This window comes from Leucoraja erinacea, chromosome 9, assembly GCF_028641065.1.
Source record: "Leucoraja erinacea ecotype New England chromosome 9, Leri_hhj_1, whole genome shotgun sequence".
Classification (NCBI taxonomy): Eukaryota; Metazoa; Chordata; class Chondrichthyes; order Rajiformes; family Rajidae; genus Leucoraja; species Leucoraja erinaceus.
Genome location: NC_073385.1, coordinates 19,909,046 through 19,933,917, shown reverse-complemented (window position 1 = coordinate 19,933,917; position 24,872 = coordinate 19,909,046). Strand labels below are relative to the sequence as shown.

General features: G+C 51.2%; 1 protein-coding gene across 1 annotated transcript in view; it reads right to left on the bottom strand.

Annotated features, from left to right (window-relative positions):
* The window catches only part of esr2a (estrogen receptor 2a), an 85,048-nt gene that overhangs the window by 21,439 nt on the left and 38,737 nt on the right, over positions 1 to 24,872 (bottom strand). The window contains exons 2-6 of the mRNA XM_055640263.1: positions 23,581 to 24,054; positions 21,895 to 22,058; positions 15,845 to 15,961; positions 10,762 to 11,115; positions 9,418 to 9,556 (exon numbers count right to left, since the gene is read on the bottom strand). Coding sequence (XP_055496238.1) covers positions 9,418 to 9,556; positions 10,762 to 11,115; positions 15,845 to 15,961; positions 21,895 to 22,058; positions 23,581 to 24,054 — 1,248 coding nt within the window. The remainder of the gene's footprint in view (positions 1 to 9,417; positions 9,557 to 10,761; positions 11,116 to 15,844; positions 15,962 to 21,894; positions 22,059 to 23,580; positions 24,055 to 24,872) is intronic.

Below are 24,872 nucleotides of genomic sequence, written 5' to 3'. Positions count from 1 at the left end.
CAAGTATCAACACCAGTATCAGCACCAGTATCAACACCAGTATCAAAACCAGTATCAACACCAGTATCAACACCAGTATCAGCACCAGTATCAGCATCAGTATCAGCACCAGTGTCAACACCAGTATCAACACCAGCATTAACACCTGTATCAGTATCAGAACCAATATCAGTATCAACGCCAGTATCAGTATCAGCACCAGTATCAGCACCAGTATCAACACCAGTATCAGTATCAGCATCAATATCAACACCAGTATCAGCACCAGTATCAACACCAGTATCAGCACCAGTATCAACACCAGTATCAGTATCAGCACGAATATCAACACCAGTATTAGCATCAGTATCAACACCAGTATCAGCATCAGTATCAACACCAGTATCAGTATCAACACCAGTACCAGCATCAGTATCAGCACCAGTGTCAACACCAGTATCAGCATCAGTATCAACACCAGTATCAGCACCAATATCAACACCAGTATCAGCACCAGTATCAACACCAGTATCAGCATCAGTATCAACACCAGTATCAGTATCAGCACCAATATCAACACCAGTATCATCATCAGTATCAACACCAGTATCAGTATCAGCACCAATATCAACACCAGTATCAGCATCAGTATCAACACCAGTATCAGCACCAATATCAACACCAGTATCAGCATCAGTATCAACACCAATATCAGTATCAGCATCAATATCAACACCAGTATCAGTATCAACACCAGTATCAGTATCAGCATCAATATCAACCCCAGTATCAGTATCAACACCAGCATCAGTATCAGCACCAGTATCAGCACCAATATCAACACCAGTATCAGCACCAGTATCAACACCAGTGTCAGTATCAGGAACAGTATCAGTATCATCACCAATATCAACACCAGTATCAACAACAGTATCGGTATCAACACCAGTATCGGTATCAGTATCAACACCAGTATCAGCACCAGTATCAACACCAGTATCAATACCAGTATCAGCACCAGTATCAGACCAATATCAACACCAGTATCAGTATCAACACCAGTATCAACACCAGTATCAGCACCAGTATCAACACCAGTATCAGCACCAGTATCAACACACCAGCACCAGTATCAACACCAGTATCAAATCCAGTTCAACACCAGTATCAACACCAGTATCAGCACCAGTATCAACACCAGTATCAGCACCAGTATCAGTATCAACACCAGTATCAGCACCAGTATCAACACCAGTATCAACACCAGTATCAGCACCAGTATCAACACCAGTATCAACACCAGTTCAACACCAGTATCAACACCAGTATCAGCACCAGTATCAGCATCAGTATCAGCACCAGTGTCAACACCAGTATCAACACCAGCATTAACACCTGTATCAGTATCAGAACCAATATCAGTATCAACGCCAGTATCAGTATCAGCACCAGTATCAGCACCAGTATCAACACCAGTATCAGTATTAACACCAGTCAGGAACAGTATCAGTATCAACACCAGTATCAGCACCAGTATCAACACCAGCATTAACACCTGTATCAGTATCAGAACCAATATCAGTATCAACGCCAGTATCAGTATCAGCACCAGTATCAGCACCAGTATCAACACCAGTATCAGTATTAACACCAGTCAGGAACAGTATCAGTATCAACACCAGTATCAGCACCAGTATCAACACCAGTATCAGTATCAACACCAGTATCAGTATTAGCTCCAGAATCGGTACCAACACCAGTATGAGCACCAGTACCAACAACAGTATCGGTATCAACACCAGTATCGGTATCAGCACCAGTATCAACACCAGTATTAGCACCAGTATCAACACCAGTATCAATACCAGTATCAGCACCAGTATCAGACCAATATCAACACCAGTATCAGTATCAACACCAGTATCAACACCAGTATCAGCGCCAGTATCAACACCAGTATCAGCACTAGTATCAACACGTATCAACACCAGTATCAGCACCAGTATCAACACCAGTATCAAAACCAGTTCAACACCAGTATCAACACCAGTATCAGCACCAGTATCAACACCAGTATCAGCACCAGTATCAGTATCAACACCAGTATCAGTATCAGCACCAGTATCAGCACCAGTATCAGTATCAGCACCAGTATCAGTATCAGCACCAGTATCAGCATCAGTATCAGCACCAGTATCAGCACCAGTATCAGACCAATATCAACACCAGTATCAGTATCAACACCAGTATCAACACCAGTATCAGCGCCAGTATCAACACCAGTATCAGCACCAGTATCAACACAAGTATCAACACCAGTATCAGCACCAGTATCAACACCAGTATCAAAACCAGTTCAACACCAGTATCAACACCAGTATCAGCACCAGTATCAACACCAGTATCAGCACCAGTATCAGTATCAACACCAGTATCAGTATCAGCACCAGTATCAGCACCAGTATCAGTATCAGCACCAGTATCAGCATCAGTATCAGCACCAGTGTCAACACCAGTATCAACACCAGCATTAACACCTGTATCAGTATCAGAACCAATATCAGTATCAACGCCAGTATCAGTATCAGCACCAGTATCAGCACCAGTATCAACACCAGTATCAGTATTAACACCAGTCAGGAACAGTATCAGTATCAACACCAGTATCAGCACCAGTATCAACACCAGTATCAGTATCAACACCAGTATCAGTATTAGCTCCAAAATCAGTACCAACACCAGTATGAGCACCAGTATCAATACCAGTACCAGTATCAGCACCAGTATCGGTATCAACACCAGTATTAGTATCAGCACCAATATCAACACCAGTATCAGCACCAGTTTCAACATCAGTATCAACACCAGTATCAACACCAGTATCAGTATCAAAACCAGTATCAACACCAGTATCAGCACCAGTATCAACACTAGTATCAACACCAGTATCAGTATCAAAACCAGTATCAACACCAGTATCAGCACCAGTATCAGCACCAGTATCAGTATCAACACCAGTATCAACACCAGTATCAGTATCAAAACCAGTATCAACACCAGTATCAGCACCAGTATCAGCACCGGTATCGGCACCAGTATCAGTATCAACACCAGTTCAACACCAGCATCAACACCAGTATCAACACCAGTATCAGTATCAACACCAGTATCAGTATCAGCACCAGTATCAACATGAGTATCAACAACAACATTATCAACACCAGCATTAACACCAGTATCAACACCAGTATCATTATCAACACCAGTATCAGCACCAGTATCATCACCAATATCAGTATCAACACTAGTATCAGTAACAGGAACAGTATAAGTATCAACACCAGTATCAGCAGCAGTATCAGCACCAGTATCAGCACCAGTATCAACGCCAGTATTAGTATCAACACCAGCATTAGTATTAGCACAAGTATCAGTATCAACACCAATATCAGCATCAGTATCAATACCAGTATCGGTATCAACACTAGTATCAACACCAGTATCAGGAACAGTATCAGTATCAGCACCAATATCAATATCAACACCAGTATCAACACCAGTATCAGTACCAGTATCAATATCAACACCAGTATCAGTATCAACAATATCAGTATCAGCACCAGTATCTGTATCAGCACCAATATCAGTATCAGCACCAGTATCTGTATCAACACCAATAACAACACGTATCGACACCAGTATTAGCACAAGTCTCAGCACCAATATCAGCACCAGTATCAGTGTCAACACCAGTATCAGTATCATCACCAGTATCATCACCAGTATCAGCACCAGTATCAACACCAGTATCAACACCAGTATCAACACCAGTATCAGCACCAGTATCAGCACCAGTATCAACACCAGTATCAACACCAGTACAATACCAGTATCAGTATCAGCACCAGTATCAACACCAGTATCAGCACCAGTATCAATACCAGTATCAGTATCAGCATCAGTATCAACATCAGTATCAACACCAGTATCAACACCAGTATCAGCACCAGTATCAGTATCAACACCAGTATCAGTATCAAAACCAGTATCAACACCAGTATCAACACCAGTATCAACACGTATCAACACCAGTATCAGTATCGAAACCAGTATCAGCACCAGTATCAGCACCAGTATCAGCACCAGTATCAGTATCAACACCAGTATCAACACCAGTATCAACACCAGTATCAGTATCAAAACCAGTATCAACACCAGTATCAACACCAGTATCAACACGTATCAACACCAGTATCAGTATCGAAACCAGTATCAGCACCAGTATCAGCACCAGTATCAGCACCAGTATCAACACCAGTATCAGCACCAGTATCAATCCCAGTATCAGTATCAGCACCAATATCAACACCAGTATCAACACCAGTATCAGTATCCACACCAGTATCAGCACCAGTATCAGTACAATACAATACTGCTTTATTAGCCAAGTATGTTTTGCAACATACGAGGAATTTAATTTGCCAAGTCAGTCATACAAATAAAAAGCAACGGAACACACAAAACACATTTTAAGATAAACATCCACCACAGTGACTCCTCCATGTTCTTCACTGTGATGGAAGGAGAAAAAAAAGTTCAAGTCTCTTCTTTGTTCTTTGTTGGGAGCCTCGAGCCCTCCGTTGATGGGATGATCTTCTCCGGTAGCGGGTGGGCGTTCAGGGCCATGCGTCGGGGCGATCAAACTCTTGCATTGGGGGGATCTCAGCTCCCCCGCGCCGAGCGCTCGGACTCTGGCTCAGGATCCTTCCGCGTCGTTTTTAGCTCCCGACATCTACCGCCTCTCCCGAGACTGCGAGCTCTCGATGGTAAAGTCTGCAGGCCACGGTCCGAATTGATCCCAGGCAAGGAATCGGCTCCGATGTTAAGTCCATGCCCCGTGGTGCAGTTCAAAGTCAGTCTCGAACAAGGCCTCCAGATCCATGATGTTAGTCCGCAGAACGACCGGAGATACGATCCAGAAAACAATCGCATCTCCGGCAAGGTAAGAGATTGAAAAATAGTTTCCCCCCGACCCCCCCACCCCCCACCCCCCCCCCTCCACATAAAAAACAACCGGAGAATATTCACACAAACTGTTTAAACACACTGAAAATAACAAAAAAAGATGAACAGACAGACTGTTGGTGGGGCTGCCAGTGGTGTCCCTGGTGTTCAGTATCAGCATCAGTATCAGTATCAGCGTCAGTATCAGTATCAGTATCAATATCAGTATCAGTATCAGTATCAGCATCAGTATCAGTATCAATATCAGTATCAGTATCAACGTCAGTATCAGTATCAGTATCAGTATCACTATCAGTATCAACGTCAGTATCAGTATCAGTATCAGCATCAGTATCAGTATCATCAGTATCAGTATCAGTATCAGTATCAGTATCAACGTCAGTATCAGTATCAGTATCAGTATCAGTATCAGTATCAGTATCAGTATCAGTATCAACGTCAGTATCAGTATCAGTATCAGTATCAGTATCAGTATCAGCATCAGTATCAGTATCAACGTCAGTATCAGCATCAGTATCAGTATCAGTATCAGTATCAGCATCAGTATCAGTATCAACGTCAGTATCAGTATCAGTATCAGCTCGTCACACTGGACCAGAATTAGGCCATTCGACCCATCATCTACTCTACCATTCAATCATGGCTGATCTATCTCTCTCTAGTAACTCCATTCTCCTGCCTTCACCCCATAAACCTTTGACACCCGTACTAATCAAAAATCTATCTATCTCCGTCTTAAATATATCCACAGACTTGGCCTCCACATCCGTCTGTGGCAAATAATTCCACAATTGGGGACAGAGGTCGGGGCGCAAAGGTCAGGGAGCAGGAGAGGTCAGGGGGACAGAGGGGAACATTGAGACACATGGGATAGAGTGAGAGAAGGACAGAGAAACAGAGAGAGACAGACAGAGAAAGAGAAGGAGACAGAGAGAGAGAGAGACAGACAGACAGACAGACCAAGATAGGGAGAGACAGGGAGAAACAGGGAGAGCCAGAGAGAGAGACAGAGACCGAGAGAGACAGAGAGAGAGAGAGAGAGAGAGAGACACAGAGAGACAGAGAGAGACAGAGAGAGACAGAGAGAGACAGAGAGAGACAGAAAGAGAAACAGAGATAGGAGGTGAGGGGTGGAGAGATGGAGAGGGGTCTCAAAATCGCACAAACCGGCAGGACGGGGAAGCAGTGGCACTGGAGGAACCCCACGCGGTCACGGGGATGACGTGCAAACTGGAGAGAGAGAGAGAGAGAGGGGTGAGAGGGAAGGTGTTAGTCACCCATAGCCTGACGACGGGGAGAGTGGGCGGTGGGTGGGGAGTGTGCGGCAGGGGGTGTTTGGCTTGTGGTAATGAGTGGCCATTTGTGGTGTTAATGGCGGTGCTCTTGGTCCATTAGCTACTGGGATACATGGTCTACAGGAACTCTCCGCGCTGGGCCAGGCTGCGCTAATGATGCTGAATAAATAGTCAACGCTCCCAGCCAGCATCTGTAGCCAAGTCAAACACAAACCTTGGGCCCACAGCAAGTCTCACACATCAAGTCTATTCCACTGATTTCTAAATGAACAAACCGTTCCCTTGGCATCAAAACAAGAATCAGAATTTGCTCAACTTCGCACAGACCAAGAGTGACTGTCCATGAAACCTGGCGTCACACAGTGACCGTTCACTAAACCTGGCGTCACACAGTGACCGTCCACCACGACTGGCGTCACACAGTGACCGTTCACTAAACCTCGCGTCACACAGTGACTGTCCACTACGACTGGCATTACACAGTGACCGTCCACTAAACCTGGCGTCACACAGTGACCGTCCACTACGACTGGCGTCACACAGTGACCATCCACTAAACCTGGCGTCACACAGTGACCGTCCACGAAACCTGGCGTCACACAGTGACCGTCCACTAAACCTGGCGTCACACTGTGACCGTCCACTAAACCTGGCGTCACACTGTGACCGTCCACTAAACCTGGCGTCACACAGTGACCGTCCACTACGACTGGCGTCACACAGTGACCGTCCACTACGACTGGCGTCACACAGTGACCATCCACTAAACCTGGCGTCACACAGTGACCGTCCACTAAACCTGGCGTCACACTGTGACCGTCCACTAAACCTGGCGTCACACTGTGACCGTCCACTAAACCTGGCGTCACACTGTGACCGTCCACTACGACTGGCCTGACACAGTGACAGGCATAGCAGTCGAAGGCAGTGGGGAGCGGGAGAGAGAAAGAGAGAGAGAGAAGGAATGAGTAAGGGGAGAGAGGGAGAAGGGGAGGGCAAGAGGGAGGGAGGGAGGGTAGGAGAGGAGAGGAGCAGAAAGAGAGAGGGAGTGGGCAAAGGGAGAGGTAGATGGGGAGAAGGAGAGAGGGAGTGGATAATGGAAGAGCGGCTGAAAGAGTCGCAGAGTGATACAGCGTGGAGACAGGCCCTTCGGCCCATCTTGCCCACACTGGCCAACATGTCCCAGCTACACTTGTCCAACCGGCCTGCGTTTGGCCCATATACTGTCCCTCTAAACCTGTCCTATCCATATACCTGTCTAACTGCGTCTTAAACATTGCGATCGTCCCAGCCTCAACTACCTCCTCCGGCAGCTTGTTCCATACACCCACCACCCTATGTATGGAAAAGTTACCCCTCAGATTACTATTACATCTTTTCCCCTCTCACTTTAAGCCCATGTCCTCTGGTTCTCAATTCTCCTACTCTGGGCAAGAGACTGAAACATAGAAACATAGTGCAGGAGTAGGCCATTCAGCCCTTCGAGCCAGCACCATCATTCAATATGATCATGGCCGATCATCCAAACTCAGAACCCTGTTTCCCCATATCCCTTGATTCCTTTAGCCCTAAAAGCTAAATCTAAGTCTCTCTTGAACACATCCAGTGAATCGGCCTCCACTGCCTTCTGTGGCAGAGAATTCCACAGATTCACAACTCTCTGGGTGAAAAAGTATTTCCTCATCACAGTCCTAAATGATCTACCCCATATTCTTAAACTGTGTCCCCTGGTTCTGGACTCCGCCAACATCGGGGCCATTTTTCCTGCATCTACCCTGTCCAATCCTCCAAGAATGTTATATGTTTTTGTAAGATCCCCTCTCACCGAAATTGCACACAATACTCCAGGTGTGGTCTCACCAGGGTTTGTACAACTGCAGTAGAACCTCCTTGCTCCTAAACTCAAATCCTCTCGCAATGAAGGCCAACATGCCATTGGCTTTCATTACTGCCTGCTGTACCTGCATGCTTACTTTCAGTGACTGATGTACAAGGACACCCAGGTCTCGTTGCACCTCCCATTCTCCTAATCTGACAGTATTCAGATAATAATCTGCCTCCCTTATCCATTCTACTTGTTACATCCTCAAAAAATTCCAGAAGATTAGTCAAGCATGATTTCCCCTTCATAAATCCATGGTGACTTTGACGATCCTGTCACTGCTTTCCAAATGCGATAACATCTTTAATAATCGACTCCAGCATCTTCCTCACTACCGATGTAAGGCTAACTGGTCTTTAATTCCCAGTTTTCTCTCTCCTTCATTTCTAAAAAATTGAGTTACATTGGCTACCCTCCAGTCCACAGGAACTGATCCAGAGTCGAGAGAACATTGGAAAATGATCACCAATGCATCCACGATTTCTAGGGCCAGCTCCTTGAGTACTCTGGGATGCAGACCATCAGGCCCCTGGGGGTAGGCTAAGTGCCGACACGATCTATTCCTCTCATGATTTTATACACCTCGAACAGATCACCCCTCATCCTCCTGCACTCCATGGATTAAAGTCCCAGCCTGCCCAAACCTCTCCCTGTAGCTCAGGCCCTCGAGACCTGGCAACATCCTTCATGAAACTTCTCTGCACTCAGCACTGTAACACATTGAAAAGACATTTGGACAGGTACATGGATAGGACAGGTTTAGAGGGATATGAACGCAGGCAGGTGGGGCTCGTGTAATGGGGCATGTTGGTCAGCATGAACAGGTAGGGCTGAAGGGCCTGTTCTGTGCTCTAAGACTCCATGTCTAAGACGTGGAATTCTCTACCTCAGAGGGCGGCGGAGGCAGGTTCTCTGGATGCTTTCAAGTGAGAGCTAGATAGGGCTCTTAATGATAATGGAGTCAGGGGATATGGGGAGAAGGCAGGAACGGGGTACTGATTGTGGATGATCAGCCATGATCACAATTAATGGCGGTGCTGGCTCGAAGGGCCAAATGGCCTACTCCTGCACCTATTGTCTATTGTCTATGACCCTATGACTCAGGCTCTATAAGACTCTATAAGACTATAAGACACTGAGGCACCGAGGCACCGGGCAGTGAGTCCAAGCCTGTAAGTGCCAGACAAGGGCTGGTGTTTGGGGGGATGGGAAGGGAAGTGTTGGGGCCACACTAACCTGTCGAGGATGAGGTCGGGGGCAAAGAGCAGCTTGCCGGGGTAATCCATGGACCTCCACATCAAGCCCACCATCAGCACCTCCAGCCAGCAGCACTCCAGCAGCTGTACCTGGTCGTGTAGGTCCAGCTCCACAAACCCTGCAGGAAGACACACGGTCACCTCTACACGTCACCCACCCACCCCATACATACACCCCATACACACACCCACCCCATACACACACCCATACACACACACCCCCCACACCCACCCCATACACACCCCCATACACCCCCCCACACACACACCCATACACACACCCCATACACACCCACCCCATACACACACCCCATACACACACCACCCACACCCACCCCATACACACACACCCACCATACACACACCCACCACATACACACACCCCATACACATACACACACACACCCATACACACACACCCCCTACACACACACCCACACCCACCCATACACACACCCCACCCACCCACCCCACACACACCCACCCCATACACACACCCCATACACACACCCCCCCACCCACCCCATACACACCATACACCCCATACACACACCACCCCACACCCCCCCACACACCCACCCCATACACACCACCCCACACACCTCACACACACCCCATACACACACACACACACCCCATACACACACCCCATACACACACCCCCCACCACATACCACCCACCCCATACACACACCCCCATACACACACACACCCCATACACACACACCCCATACACACACACATCCCACACACCCACACACCCACCCACACACACACACACACCCACCCACCCACACACCCACCCCACTCACTCACCCCCATACACACACCCCACCCACCACATCACCCACCCACCCCATACACACACCCCATACACACACCCACACCACCCACACACACCCACCCCATACACACACCCCCCATACACACACACCCCCCCCACACACACCCACCCATCCCCACTCACCCCATACACACACCCATACACACACACACATCGAACACCACCGACACCACCCCCCACCCCATCCACCCACCCCTACCCACCCCATACACACCCCACACACCCCCATCACCACCCCACCCACCCCATACACACACCCCATACCCCACACACCCACCCCATACACACACATCGAACCCACCGACCCACCCCCCACCCACCCACACACACACCGCATACACAACCACCCACCCACAGAGAGGAGGGAGGGGGAGAGGAACGGGGAGAGAGGAGGAGGAGGGGGAGAGTGGAGGGGGGAGGGGGAGAGGGGAGGGGGGGAGGGGGAGGAGGGGAGGGGAGGGAGGGGGAGCAGGGTATTACCTGGCACCTTCTTGGCCCAGGCGATCATGTGCACGAGCTCTCGGTCGGCAAGGTTGGTGAGGGACATCATCATGGACGCCTCGGGTAGGGTTTGTTGGGGTGACTGAGGCGAGTAGATATTGGGGGGCTCGGCCTCCAGCAGGGAGGTCAGCAGCCGCTCCGGGGCCAGGGGTCCCAGCGCCCCTCCCGGGGGAGGAACCCCCTCCACCACCCGGCGGACCTTGCCCCCTCCCGCGGCTACCCCCCCCACCCCCATCCCCACCCCCCCCACCACCCCCATCCCCACCCCCAGCCCCAGCCCCAGCCGGCTCTGCCGGCTCAGCCGGGTAACTAGGGGAGGGTCCCGGCGGGGGTCTGTGGGGCAGAGAGAGGGGGAAGGGGGGGGGGGGAGGGGGGAGAGTGGGGGGGGGAGGGGGGGAGGGAGATGGGGGGGGGAAGAGAGAGGAGAGAGGGGAACCGGGGTGAGAAGGGGGGAGTGGGGTGAGGTGGGAGGGAGAGAGGAAGGAGGGGAGAGAGGGGCAAGGGGGGGGGGGGAGGGAGAGGTAAGGAGGGGGGAGGGGAGAGAGAGGGAGAGTGTGAGTTAGTGAGCAGACAAGAGGATTCCCCACATCCCACCCACTCACGCCTGGAGACAAGGACCCCCCGTCCCTCCTTCCCACCCCAGGGTTCCCTGATCCCCACCCCAGGGTGCCCTGACCCCCCACCCTAGGGTGCCTGACCCCCACCCCAGGGTGCCCTGACCCCACCCCAGGGTGCCCACCCCCACCCCCAGCCCTAGGGTGCCTGACCCCACCCCAGGGTGCCCTGACCCCACCCCAGGGTGCCCTGACCCCAGGAGGGGGAGGGGTGCCTGACCCCACCCCAGGGTGCCTGACCCCCCCCCCAGGGTGCCCTGAACCCCACCCTAGGGTGCCCTGACCCCACCCTAGGGTGCCCTGGCCCCCCCACCCTAGGGCGCCTGACCCCACCCCAGGGTGCCCTGACCCCACCCTAGGGTGCCCTGAACCCCACCCTAGGGTGCCCTGATCCCCACCCTAGGGTGCCCTGACCCCCACACCAGGGTGCCCTGATCCTCACCCCAAGGTGCCCTGATCCCCACCCTAGGGTGCCTGACCCCCACCCCAGGGTGCCCTGATCCCCACCCCAGGGTGCCCTGACCCCCACACCAGGGTGCCTTGATCCTCACCCCGGGCAGAGCCTTTCACTTCTTTTCTCTCATCTTAAACCTGTGCCCTTTTATTTCTGATAACTCTAACTGTGATAATGTTGACAGGCCCACTTGACGCTCCTGCCTACCTGCGCCTCGACCTTCAAGGAACTATGCACCTGTACTCCTAGATCCCTCTGCTCTCCAACACGACCCAGAGGCCGACCATTCACCGTATCGGTCCTGCCCATGTTAGACCGTGCATCTCTGTATTAAATTCCATCAACCATCTCTCAGCCCGCCTGGCCATTCAGACAAGATCCCGCTGCAGCCTCCCACGACCATCTTCGTTATCTACAATGCCGCCCACTTTCATGTTGAAGAAGGAACTGCAGATGCTGGAACAATCGATGGTGGACAAAAGTGCTGGAGAAACTCAGCGGGTGAGGCAGCATCTATGGAGCGAAGGAATAGGTGACGTTTCGGGTCGAGACCCTTCTTCAGACTGGTGTGGGAGTGGTGGGGCGAGAACCCTCCACACCCGTCTGAAGAAGGGTTTCGGCCCAAAACGTTGCCTATTCCCTTCGCTCCATAGATGCTGCCTCACCCGCTGAGTTTCTCCAGCACTTTTGTCTACCTTCGATTTTCCAGCATCTGCAGTTCCTTCTTAAAAACATCACTTCTCAACTTCACTATAGGCCCTGACCAACAAAAGCAGGCCTTGTCCCATCCCCTCTTCACCACCCTCTCGACAGAGAACATCAAACAGCACAGGAGTGTCTCGGTGGCACAGCGGTAGAGTTTCTGCCTCACAGCGCCAGAGACCCGGGTTTGATCCTGACTACGGGCGGTGTCTGTATGGAGTTTACACGTTTTCCCCGTGACCTATGTGGGTTTTTGTCCGGGTGCTCCGGTTTCCTCCCACACTCCAAAGACGTGCAGGTTGGTAACTTAATTGACTTCGGTAAACACGGAAACATAGAAAATTGGTGCAGGAGGAGGGCATTCGGCCCTTCAAGCCAGCACCGCCATTCATTGTGATCATGGCTGATCGTCCCCTATCAATAACCCGCGCCTGCCTTCTCCCCATATCCCTTAACTCCACTAGTCCCTAGAGCTCTATCTAACTCTCTGTTAAATCTCTCTTAAAGATTGTAAATCATCCCTAGTGTGTAGGATAGTGCTAGTGTGCGGGGTGATCGCTGGTCGGGCCTGTTTCTACGCTGTATCACCAAGATGAAAAACTAAAACTAAAGAACACTAAATGTCTATGTTGAACATGAAGTTATACTGATCACTGCCCGCAGGTGATCCATATCCCTCCATTCCCTGCATATCCATGTGCCTGTCTAAAAGCCTCTTAAACACCACTATCGTATCTGCCTCCACCACCTCCTGTATTCACTGGCAATCTCTATCGTGTGCCTACTCAGAGCCAGACTGTCTTGGGTTGAGAATTACAAAAACGAGTCACCCTGTACACATCTCTGTATAGGTAAACTGCTATGGCCACAGAGTGCTGGAGTAACTCAGTGGATCAGGCAGCATCTGTGGAGGACATGGGTAGGTGACGTTTCACAGAGTGCTGGAGTAACTCAGCGGGTCAGGCAGCATCTGTGGAGGACATGGGTAGGTGAGGGATTCTGGTCTGAAGGGTCATGACACAAAACGTCACCTATCCATGTTCTCCGCAGATGCTGCCTGACCCGCTGAGTTACTCCAGCACTCTGGGTCTATCTTCGGTGTAAACCAGCATCTGCAATTCCTTCCGAGACCTGATAATTTTATCTACTCTCTGGACTTTATTGTCTCTGGAATATCGTAGGCTGAGGGGAGACCATAGGTTCATAGGTCTCCCCTCAGCCTACGATGTTCCAGAGAAAACAATGCAAGTCTGTCCACCTCTCCCAGTGATCCAGGCCGTGCCTGTCCCTGCCCCAGTGATGTGTGTGTGTGTTTGTACAGGTACCACATCCAGCGTTTGTGTTTTGTTCCACATTCCACGTCGCTGGCTTTGTTTGTGATGTTTGAGAGTGATTATTGGGCTGGGAATTCCACAGGTTGTCCGGCGTCTGTCTGGACAAACCTCTCCCCCGTCTGGGCGAGTCGGAGTCTGTGACCCCTGGTAGGAGGGGTGTGTGGAGGGGGGGGGGGGGGGGGGAGGGGAGCTTGGGCTGACAGGGGGGGGAGGGAGCTGTGTGCGGGGGGAGGGAGAGAGAGACGGGGAGAGGGGAGGGGAGAGGAGCCAGCTGGGAATGGAATGGGCGTGTCGACATGGAGGGGCCTCTCCCTGGCGACTGCCTCAGACACCATCCATCTTCCCCCCCCCATGCAGGGCACCACTAGGGGGACAGCAACAGCTGGGAAAACAAGCAGAGCCCACAGAGGGGGAGGGGAGGGGAATGGAGGGGAGGGGGGGATGGAGGGGGGGGGGGGGAAGGGAGGGGAGGGGGGGTGAGGGGAGGGGAATGGAGGGCAGGGGGGATGAGGGGAGGGGAATGGAGGGGAGGGGAGGGGAATGGAGGGGATGGGAGGGGAAATGGAGGGGGGGTGAGGGGGGAGGACATGGGGGGGTGAGGTTAGGGGAGGGGAGGGGATGAGGGGGGGAGGGGGGGACAGGGGAGGGGAGGGGGGGGGAGAGGGGAGGGGGGGACAGGTGAGGGGAGGGCATGAAGGGGGAGGGGATGGGAGGGGAGGGGGAGGGGAGGGGGGGGAGGGGAGGGGAGGGAGGACATGGGAATGGGGGGGGGGGTTAGGGGAGGAGGGGAGGGGGGGAGGACAGGGGAGGGGGGGGGGAGGGGAGGGGAGGGGGGGAGGTAGGGGGTGTGAGGGGACTCAGTGACCACCCACTGCCACTTTCCCCCCCCCTCCCCTCGCTCCCCACTTTACACTGACCACTCTGCTGGTCGGACGGTGTGTCAGTCCGACCTGAGGCGTCGTCTGTCCCCCCCACCCTGCCACGGAGTCTGCCTGACCCACTGAGTCCTCCCCATCCTCCTGAGTTTTGCTCGAGATTGTTCCCAGTCTCTGGATAAAACGGTAAACAGACAGCACAGGAACAGGCCCTTCGGCCCACAATGTCAATACTGACCATGATGCCAAGTTAAACTAATCTCCTCTGCCTGCACGTGATCCACATCCCTCTATTCCCTGCACATCCATGTGCCTGTTAAACACCACTATAGTATCTGCCTCCACCACCTCCCCAGGCACCCACCACCCTCTGGGTAAAAATCTATCACACATCTTCTTTACACTTTCCCCCTCTCACCATCAAGCTGTGCCCTCTATTGTTGGACGTTTCCACCCTGGGGAAATGGTTGTGACTGTTTATCCTATCTGAGCCACTCATTATTGTGTAAACTTCCATCACCGCCGTCTCCCCGCGGACTCTGCTGCTCTAGTTGGACATTCCAGCCTTGGGCTGTCCTCAAGCGGGGTGGCAGTACTCATTCCCCAGCCCACCCCCCCCCACAAACCCCCGCACAAACCCCCGCAGCCGACCGCTCACACCCGCAGCCCACCGCTCACACCCGCAGCCCACCCCCCACACACCCGCAGCCCACTCCCCCCTGCACACCCGCAGCCCACCGCTCACACCCGCAGCCCACCGCTCACACCCGCAGCCCCCTCAGATCATCACCCACCCCCAACCCACCCACTCACACCCCCAGCCCGCCCTCTACACCCACAGCCCATTCCCCCCACTCTCAGCATGTACAGAAACCCCTCCCCTACTCCCCCCCCCCCCCCCCCAGCCCACCTACCTGCCTCCCCCTCTACCTCCGCATGGACAGAGCCCATCACACTCCCCACCCTCCATCCTCCCCATCCTACATCCCATCCCCCACTGCAGGGGCAGACCCCACACTCCCTCCCCAGCCCCTCCCTCCCCGGCCCCTCGCTCTCTGCATGGACAGATCCCACCCCACTCACCGGACTTCATCATGCCAACCTCGTAGCACTTGCGTAGTCGGCAGGCCTGGCAACTCTTGCGGCGGTTCTTGTCGATGGTGCACTGGTTGGTGGCCGGGCAGATGTAGGCGTTGTGTCCTGTAATGGTACAGCAGGGTTAACGATGGGCAGAGTGGCCGTCACCCACCCTCACACTGCTACAGTTTAGTTCATTATTATCATGTGTAACGAGGTACAGTGAAAAGCTTTGCCCTGCATGCTATCCAACCAGGTGAGATAATACCCGACATAAATACATTCAAGTCAAATGCAAGTCCAATAGGGGAAGATACAGAGTGCAGAATATAGTTCCCTGCATTGTAGTGCATCAGTTCCACAGACAAAGTCCAATGTCCACAATGGGGTAGAGGTGAATCGGACAGTACCCTAGCTTATGGAAGGACCGTTCAGAAGCCTGATAACAGAGGGGAAGAAGGAATAAGTCTTGCAGTCTTAAAGCCCTGTCCCACGGTACGAGTTCATTCCAAGAGCTCTCCTGAGTTTGCCCTGATTCAAACTGGGAGATTTACGGTAATGGCCACTCGTCGGTACTCGGGGCTCTCGTGGACATTTTTCAACATGTTGAAAAATCTTCACGAGTCTTCCCGTGCTTACCTGCCGCTAGCGAATCTTCCCGAGTACCTGTGCTGTCTGCCTACCATTTCATCCAGAGACTGGGAATGTCCTTCACACCGACATCTGGATCCGTTCCACAATGTCCAGACCAACATCTGTATGTTATACATTGTCCTTCACAGTAACATTTGGCACCACCCTACACAGCAACATCTGTAGATGTTTGGTAATAACCACTACAGAAACATCGACATTGTTGGCCAATTTGGACTTTTGCCGATTTGTTTTGCATTTTGGTAATGCAGATCGGGGCCGGCCTTCCACAGTGTATGGGTATTATTGTCCTGTGTACCCAGATACAGTGATGAGCTTTGGTTGTGTACTACCCAGTCCAATCACACCGGACACATGGACAAGCAAAGCGTACACTTGTCATACGCATGTCACAAGCGGTTGGGCCCTGGGGAGTTTGTGGGAGGGTAGACACCAAGGGGTCCCTGAAGCTGGTGACAGAGTGGGCAGAGTGCTGAAGGACCTTTGGCACATTGGCCTTCATCGGTCAGGGCATTATGTGAGGGGACACAAGGTGTTGGAGTAACTCAGTGGGCCAGGCAGCATATCTGGAAAACATGGATAGGTGAAGAAAGTCTGACCCAAAACGTCACCCATCCATGTTCTCCACAGATGCTGCCTGACCCGCTGAGTTACACCAGCACTCTGTAAACCACCATCTGCATTTGCTTGTATCTACAGGCGTTGGGATGTCATTTTGCAGCTGTACAAGATGTTGGCGAGACCACATTTGAAGTTTAGAGATACAGTGTGGATACAGACCCTTTGGCCCATCGAGTCCAAGCCGACCAGCGATCCCCACACTCTAGTTCTATCCTATCATCAATGAGGATTGTTGCATTGTTGTGGTGGGTGTGTTACCACGGTTTGGTACAAGCTTCAGCAATCAACCATCTGCCAACATTCCACCAAACCTCCCATCTGGTCTACACACTTTTACATCTAGGTCCCAGATGCTTGGACATTTGCTAATATTACCCCGCTGCACAAGAAGGGAGCAAAGCAGAACAGTGGGAATTACAGGCCGATTAGTCTGGCTTCACTGGTTGGTAAGATTTCAGATTCCATTATAAAGGATGAGGTTACGGAGTACTTAGAAATTCACGAAAAAATAGGCGGAAGTCAGCACAGCTTTGTGAAAGGGGAGGTCTTACTTGACAAATCTGCTGGAAATAAGTAGCAGGACAGAGAAAGTAGATTTTCTGAAAGCCTTTGATAAGGTGCCACACGTGAGGCTGCTAAGGAAGATGAGAGCCCACGGTATCAAAGGGCAGATACTAGCGTGGATCGCAGGTTGGCTGGATGGCAGAAGACAAAGAGTGGCAATAAAGGGGGCTTTTACTGGTTGGCTGCCAGTGACCAGTGGAGTTCCGCAGGGGTCGGTGCTGGGGCCGCTACTCTTCACGTTGTATATTAATGATTTGGACGAGGGGATTGAAGGCTTTGTGGCCAAGTTTGCGGATGATACGAAAATAGGTGGAGGGGCAGGTAGTGTAGAGAAAGCAGGGACTCTGCAGAAGGACTTGGACAGGTTGGGAGAGTGGACAGAGAAGTGGCAGATGGAATATAGTGTAGCAAAGTGTGGAGTCATGCATTTTGGTAGCAGGAATAAAGGCATAGACTACTTTCTAAATGGGGAGATAATCCAGAAATCGGAGGTGCAAAGGGACTTGGGAGTGCTGGTGCAGGATTCCCAAAAAGTTAATCTGGAAGTCGAATCAGTAGTAAAGAAAGCAAACTCAATGCTAGCATTTATTTCACGAGGGCTTGTATACAAAAACAGGGATGTAATGCTGAGGCTCTATAAGGCGCTGGTCAGGCCGCATTTGGAATATTGTGAACAGTTTTGGGCACCATATCTGAGGAAGGATGTGCTGGCTCTGGAGAGGGTCAAGTGGAGGTTTACAAGAATGATCCCAGGAATGAGTGGGTTAACATATGATGAGCGTTTGTTGACACTGGGCCTGTACTCGCTGGAGTTTAGAAGAATGAGGGGGGGACCTCATTGAAACATACAGAATAGTGAAAGGCCTGGATAGAGTGGATGTGGAGAGGATGTTTCCACTACTGGGATAGTCTAGGACAAGTCAAGGCATAGATAGATAGATTTTTATCAGAGAGTGGTGAATCTGTGGAATTCTTTGCCACATGTTCAGTCAAGGGGCCAAGTCAGTAGATATTTTTAAGGCAGAGATAGATAGATTCTTGATTAGTACGGGGGTCAGGGGTTATGGGGAGAAGGCAGGAGAATGGGGTTAGGAGGTAGAGATAGATCAGCCATGATTGAATGGTGGAGTAGACAATGGGCCGAATGGCCTAATTCTGCTCCTATTACTTATGATCTTATGACCTTATAACTCGACATCGACAGTACCCGAGGAGAGATTGAACCTGCACTGTGCTGCCCTTGTATAGGGTATTGTACAGTTGTGGTCACCCAGCTATAGTAAGGATGCCATTCAGGTGAAAAGGATGCAGAGCAGGCTGACAAGGGTTTGAGTGAGAAGGAGAGAGTGGATAGGCTGGGTGATCTGGAGTGTTTGATTATAGAGGGACACAGATAAGGTGAACAACAGCAGTGTTTTCCCCAGGATCGGGGAATCAGCTACCTCAGGTCGGCACGGTGGCGCAGCGGTAGAGTTGCTACCTCACAGTGCCAGAGACCCAGGTTCGATCCTGACTACGGGCGCTGTCTGTACGGAGTTTGTACATTCTCTATGTGACCTGCGTGGGTTTTCTCCGGGTGCTCCATTTTCCTCCCACACTCCAAAGACGTGCAGGTTTGTAGATTAATTGGCTTCTATAAAGATTGTAAATTGCCCCCAGTGTGTAGTATTGTGCTAGTGTACTGACATACAGTATGATGAAAGAATGGGTCGACTGGGCTTGTATTCACTGGGATTTAGAAGGATGAGAGGATATCCCATAGAAACATAGAAAATTCTTAAAGGATTGGACAGATGCAGAAAATATGTTCCCGATGTTGGAGGCGTCCAGGGGTGGGCCATTTAGGACTGAGATGAGGAAAAACGTTTTCACCCAGAGAGTTGTGAATCTGTGGAATTCTCGGCCACAGAAGGCAGTGGAGACCAATTCACTGGATATTTTCAAAAGAGAATTAGCTCTTAGGGCTAAAGGAATCAAGGGATATGGGGAAAAAGCAGGAACATGGTACTGATTTTAGAGATGATGACATTGAATGGTGGCGCTGGCTCGAAGGCCTACTCCTGCACCTATTTTTTAATATTTTCTATTGCCGGAGTGATCGTTGGTCGATGGGGACTTGGTGGGCTGAAGGGCCTGTTTAAACTCTCTAAAATAGACATAGGTTTAAGGTGATAGTGGAAAGATTTAATAGGAACCTAAGGGGGCATCTTTTTCACACAGAGGGTGGTGGGTGTATGGACCGAATTGCCAGAGGCTAAATGACTTTTCAACAGGTACATGGATCGGACAGGTTTAGAGGGATATGGGCCAAATGTGGGGATAGTTAGCCAAGATGGTTGGCATGGACACGTTGGACAGAAGGGTCTGTTATCATGCTGTATAACTCCATACCATCTGTACAGTTACACACAGTGACTCATAGAGGCACAGAGCGATACAGTGTGGAAACAGGCCCTTCGGCCCAACTTACCCACACTGACACAACATATCCCAGCTACAATAGACAATAGGTGCAGGAGTAGGCCATTTGGCCCTTCGAGCCAGCACCGCCAGTCAATGTGATCATGGCTGATCATCCCCAATCAGTACCCCGTTCCTGCCTTCTCCACATAGCCCCTGACTCCGCTATTTTTAAGAGCCCTATCCAACTCTCTCTTGAAAATATCCAGAGAACCGGCCTCCACCGCCCTCTGAGGCAGAGAATTCCACAGACTCACAACTCTCTGTGGGAAAAAGTGTTTCCTCGTCTCTGTTCTAAATGGATTACCCCTTATTCTTAAACTGTGTGTGGCCCCTGGTTCTGGACTCCCCCAACATCGGGAACATGTTTCCTGCCTCTAGCCTGTCCAAACCCTTAACAATCTACACTAGTCCCACCTGGCTGCGCTTGGTCCATATCCCCCCAAACCTGTCCTGTCCATGTACCTGTCTAACCGTTTCTTAAAGGTTGCGATAGTCCCAGCCTGAACTACCTCCTCCGGCAGCTCGCTCCAGCCAGACTCTGTGCAGTTATACAGCGAGTGACCCACTCACTCCCTGGGAAATTGAGGCAGGGTTTAAACGCTGGCAGCCAAAGTGAAGCTTAACTAAAAGTAAATCAATTTGAAAAGTGTTTTCCTCAAGTATAGGTTGTGAGTACAGATTATCTGCAGCACTTAGACCATTGGGCAGAAGCTGTCGGTTGCCATGGACACCACAAACACAACTCCGCCAGATGGAAGTCGTGCACTAGTACTACAATAGTTACCGTGGCTCTCAAATGTGCCCCAATAAACATACTCTGTCTAATGTTTAGGGCTCAGGATATCACACAGTCACAATGCACAAAAACTGGCCCTTTGTCCAACTTGATCACGCCGACCAACGTGCCCCATCTAAACTAGTCCCGCCTGCCCGCGTTTGGCCCATATCCCTCTAAACCTGTCCTATCCATGTACCAGTCCAAAAGTATTTTAAAAGTTGTGATAGTCCCAGCCTCAACTATCTCCTCTGGCAGCTTGTTCCATACACCCAGCACCCTCTGTGTGAAAAAGTTGCCCCGCAGGTTCCTATTAAATCTTGTCTCTCTCACCTTAAACCTACTGTATGCCTGGTTCTTGATTCCCCTACACTGGATTAAAAAAACTGTGTACATTCACCCTATCTATTCTCCTCATGATTTTATACACTATTTTAGGTATTTTGGTATTTTATTTAATTCACATGTTTAATCGATAATGTTTTATTATTAATGTTTAATGTCTTATGTGTCATTCCGAACTGTCAGTGTATGTCATGTTGTCACTTGCGGGCGGAGCACCAAGGCAAATTCCTTGTATGTGAATACTTGGCCAATAAACGTATTCATTCATAATATCACCCCTCATCCTCCTGTGCTCCAAGGAATAGAGTCCCAGCCTGCCCCAACCTCTCCCTGTATCTCAGGCCCACGAGTCCTGGCAACATCCTCGAAAACGTTCTCTGCGCTCTTTCCAGCTTAACCACATCTTTCCAACAGCAGGGTGACCTAAACATGAACACAACACTCCAAATGCAGCCTCACCAACGCCTTGCACACACGTAACATGTCCTCCCAACTTCACAATACTCTGACTGATGGCCAATGTGCCAAAAGCCTTCTTGACCAAGCTATCAACCTGTGACGCTCTTCCCTCCCTCCCTGCCTTCCTCCCTCCCTCCCTCGCTCCCTCCTTACCTCCATCCTCCCTCATCCCTACCTTGGATGCTGCGTTTGAAGAAGGCCTTACAGCCCTCGCATGACCACACACCGTAGTGATAGCCCGAGGCAAAGTCGTTGCAGACGGCGCAGTAATGGGCGTCCCGGCGGCCACACACGCCGTTAGCCGAGTCCGTGGGCGGCAGCTTCTTCTTCACCCCCTCCCTGCGGAAACAAACACCGGTCCTGTATTCCCAGCTGCAACTCGTTGCATTATTGCATTAGCACAAGTACAGCCACTACTATGTTAACACTAGGTCTAGGTTCATTATTGTCTCGTGTATCGAGGTACAGTGAAAACTGCAGTGAGTTTGTTTCGCACGCTATCCAAACAGATTGGATAATAAATTGTCCCTAATGTGCAGGGAGTGGATGAGAAGGAGGGATAAGAGAACCAGTGTGAAGAGGAGATTGCTGGTCAACGTGGACTCATTGGGCTGAAGGGTCCGTTTCTCAGCTGCATCTCTAAACTAAACTAAAGTAACCAGGAAGGTTGAACAGGGCAAGGTCGTAGATGTTGTCTACATGGACTTCAGCAAGGCCTTTGACAAGGTGCCACATGGTGGCTGTTCTAGAGAATTGGCTTCAAGGAAGGGTGATGGTGAAATCCGATATGCTTGGATAGAGTGGATGTGGAGAGGATGTTTCCACTAGTGGGACAGCCTCGGACCTGAGGTCACACTCAGAATTAAAGGATGTTCCTTTAAGAAGGAAATGAGGAGGAATTTCTTTAGTTTGAGGGCGGTGAATCTGTGGAATACATTGCCACAGAATGTTGTGGAGGCCAAGTCAGTGGATATTTTTAAGACAGGGATAGATTCTTGATTAGTACGGGTGTCGGGGTTATGTGGAGAAGGCAGGAGAATACAGGAGGGCAGTCACGGTGGCGCAGCGGTAGAGATGCTGCCTTAAAGCAAATGCAGCGCTGGAGACCCGGGTTCGATCCCGACTACGGGTGCTGTCTGTACGGAGTTTGTTCGTTGACCTGCGTGGGTTTTCTCTGGGATCTTCAGTTAGATTCTCTCACCCTCCAAAGACATAGAGGTTTGTAGGTTAATTGGCTTGGTAAATGTAAACATTGTCCCTAGTGGGTGTAGGATAGTGTTGATGTGCGGGAATCGCTGGTCGGCGTGGACCGGTGGGCCGAAGGGCCTGTTTCCGTGCTGTATCTCCAAAACGAAATAAAAACTATAATGGGATGAGGAGGGAGAGATAGATCAGCCGCGCTTGACTGGCGGAGTAGACTTGATGGGCTGAATGGCCTAATTCTACTCCTATCACTTATGATTTGACATGAGATGGGGCTGACGGAGGGATGAGGGAGGGAGCTCGTTTTTGCCTCACAATAGATAATAGACAATAGGTGCAGGAGTAGGTCATTCGGCCCTTCGAGCCAGCACCGCCATTCAATGTGATCATGGCTGATCATCCCCAATCAGTACCCCGTTCCTGCCTTCTCCCCATATTCCCTGACCGCTATTTTTAAGAGCTCTATCTAGCTCTCTCTTGAAAGCATCCAGAGAACCTGCCTCCACTGCCCTCTGAGGCAGGACTGGGAGAGAGGGGGAGAGGGGGGGGGGGGGGGGGTGAGAGAGATGGAGGGAGAGAGGACGGTAAGAAGGGAGAGAGAGGGAGGGAGGGAGGGAGGAGGGTGTGTGTGTGATGGAGGGGCTGGCCCTGGCCTTACCTGGGTGTGTGCTGTTCTCCGGGCCGGAGTTCGCCCCAGGGAGTGCGTGAGGGCTCAGTGTAGACGAGGGGTGTTTGGCAGTGCAGGGCGATGGGGGACAGGTGTCCGGATGCTGACCAGTAGAGTGAGGGGCTGAGGCTCTGACGGACATAGGGGCCATCACTGTTGGCCTCGTAGCCGAGCAGGGATGGGCTGTAGAAGGCCAGGCCCGGGTAGTCATGCCGCCCCTCCCCGTACGGAGCCGCCATGCACACCGGCCCGTGCTCCGAAAGTCCCGGCAAGCCGCTGCCGTACTGCGGCGCTGCGGGCGATCCCTTCAGCTGCAGCTCCGGCCCGTCGGGCCTGAACTCCTGCAGCTCCTGTGGCTCCTTCCTCCCCGCCGCTGCAGCGCTGGAGGCCATGCCCGCTGCAGCACTCCCGCGCAGCAGAAACGTGCTGGGAGATCGCCGCTCAAAAAACCATTGCGTCTTCTCCCTGCATTGGGGTGCGGGGGGAGAGAGTCAGAGTCACACATTGTAGAAACAGGCCCCTAGGCCCAACTCATCCAGAAACAGGCCCCTAGGCCCAACTCATCCAGAAACAGGGCTAGGCCCAACTCATCCAGAAACAGGCCCCTAGGCCCAACTTCCCCACACCAACCAACATGCCCCAGCTACACTAGCCCCACCTGCCCGCGTGTGGCCCACATCCCTGTCCTGTCCCAGTAGACCAGGGAAGAGCACGGCACAGTGGCGCAGCGGTTCAGTTGGGCCCTACAATATCCAAGATGGCGCCCATGGCCAGCAACAGTGTGTGCGTGTGCGTGTGTGTGCGTGTGTGTGTGTTCTGGACCCAGAAGTGGCTCTGCACTCGCGCATTACAATCAGACTCTGGGGTCGGTTAGCTAAGTCCATTCACATTCAGCTTCATGTTATACCAGTTGTATTGATGTTTCTGGCACTGTGCGGAGCTGTAGATACAGGTGAGGGGAGATAGTAACAGGATATTGGTTCATTATTCCCGAGATGGCGGGACTGTCATACGCTGAGAGAATGGAGCAGCTGGGCTTGTACACTCTGGAGTTTAGAAGGATGAGAGGAGATCTTATTGAAACATATAAGATTGTTAATGGTTTGGACAGGGCAGGAAACATGTTCCCGATGTTGGGGGAGTCCAGAACCAGGGGCCACAGTTTAAGAATAAGGGGTAAGCCATTTAGAACGGAGACGAGGAAACACTTTTTCTCACAGAGAGTGGTGAGTCTTGGAATTCTCTGCTTCAGAGGGCGGTGAAGGCAGGTTCTCTGGATACTT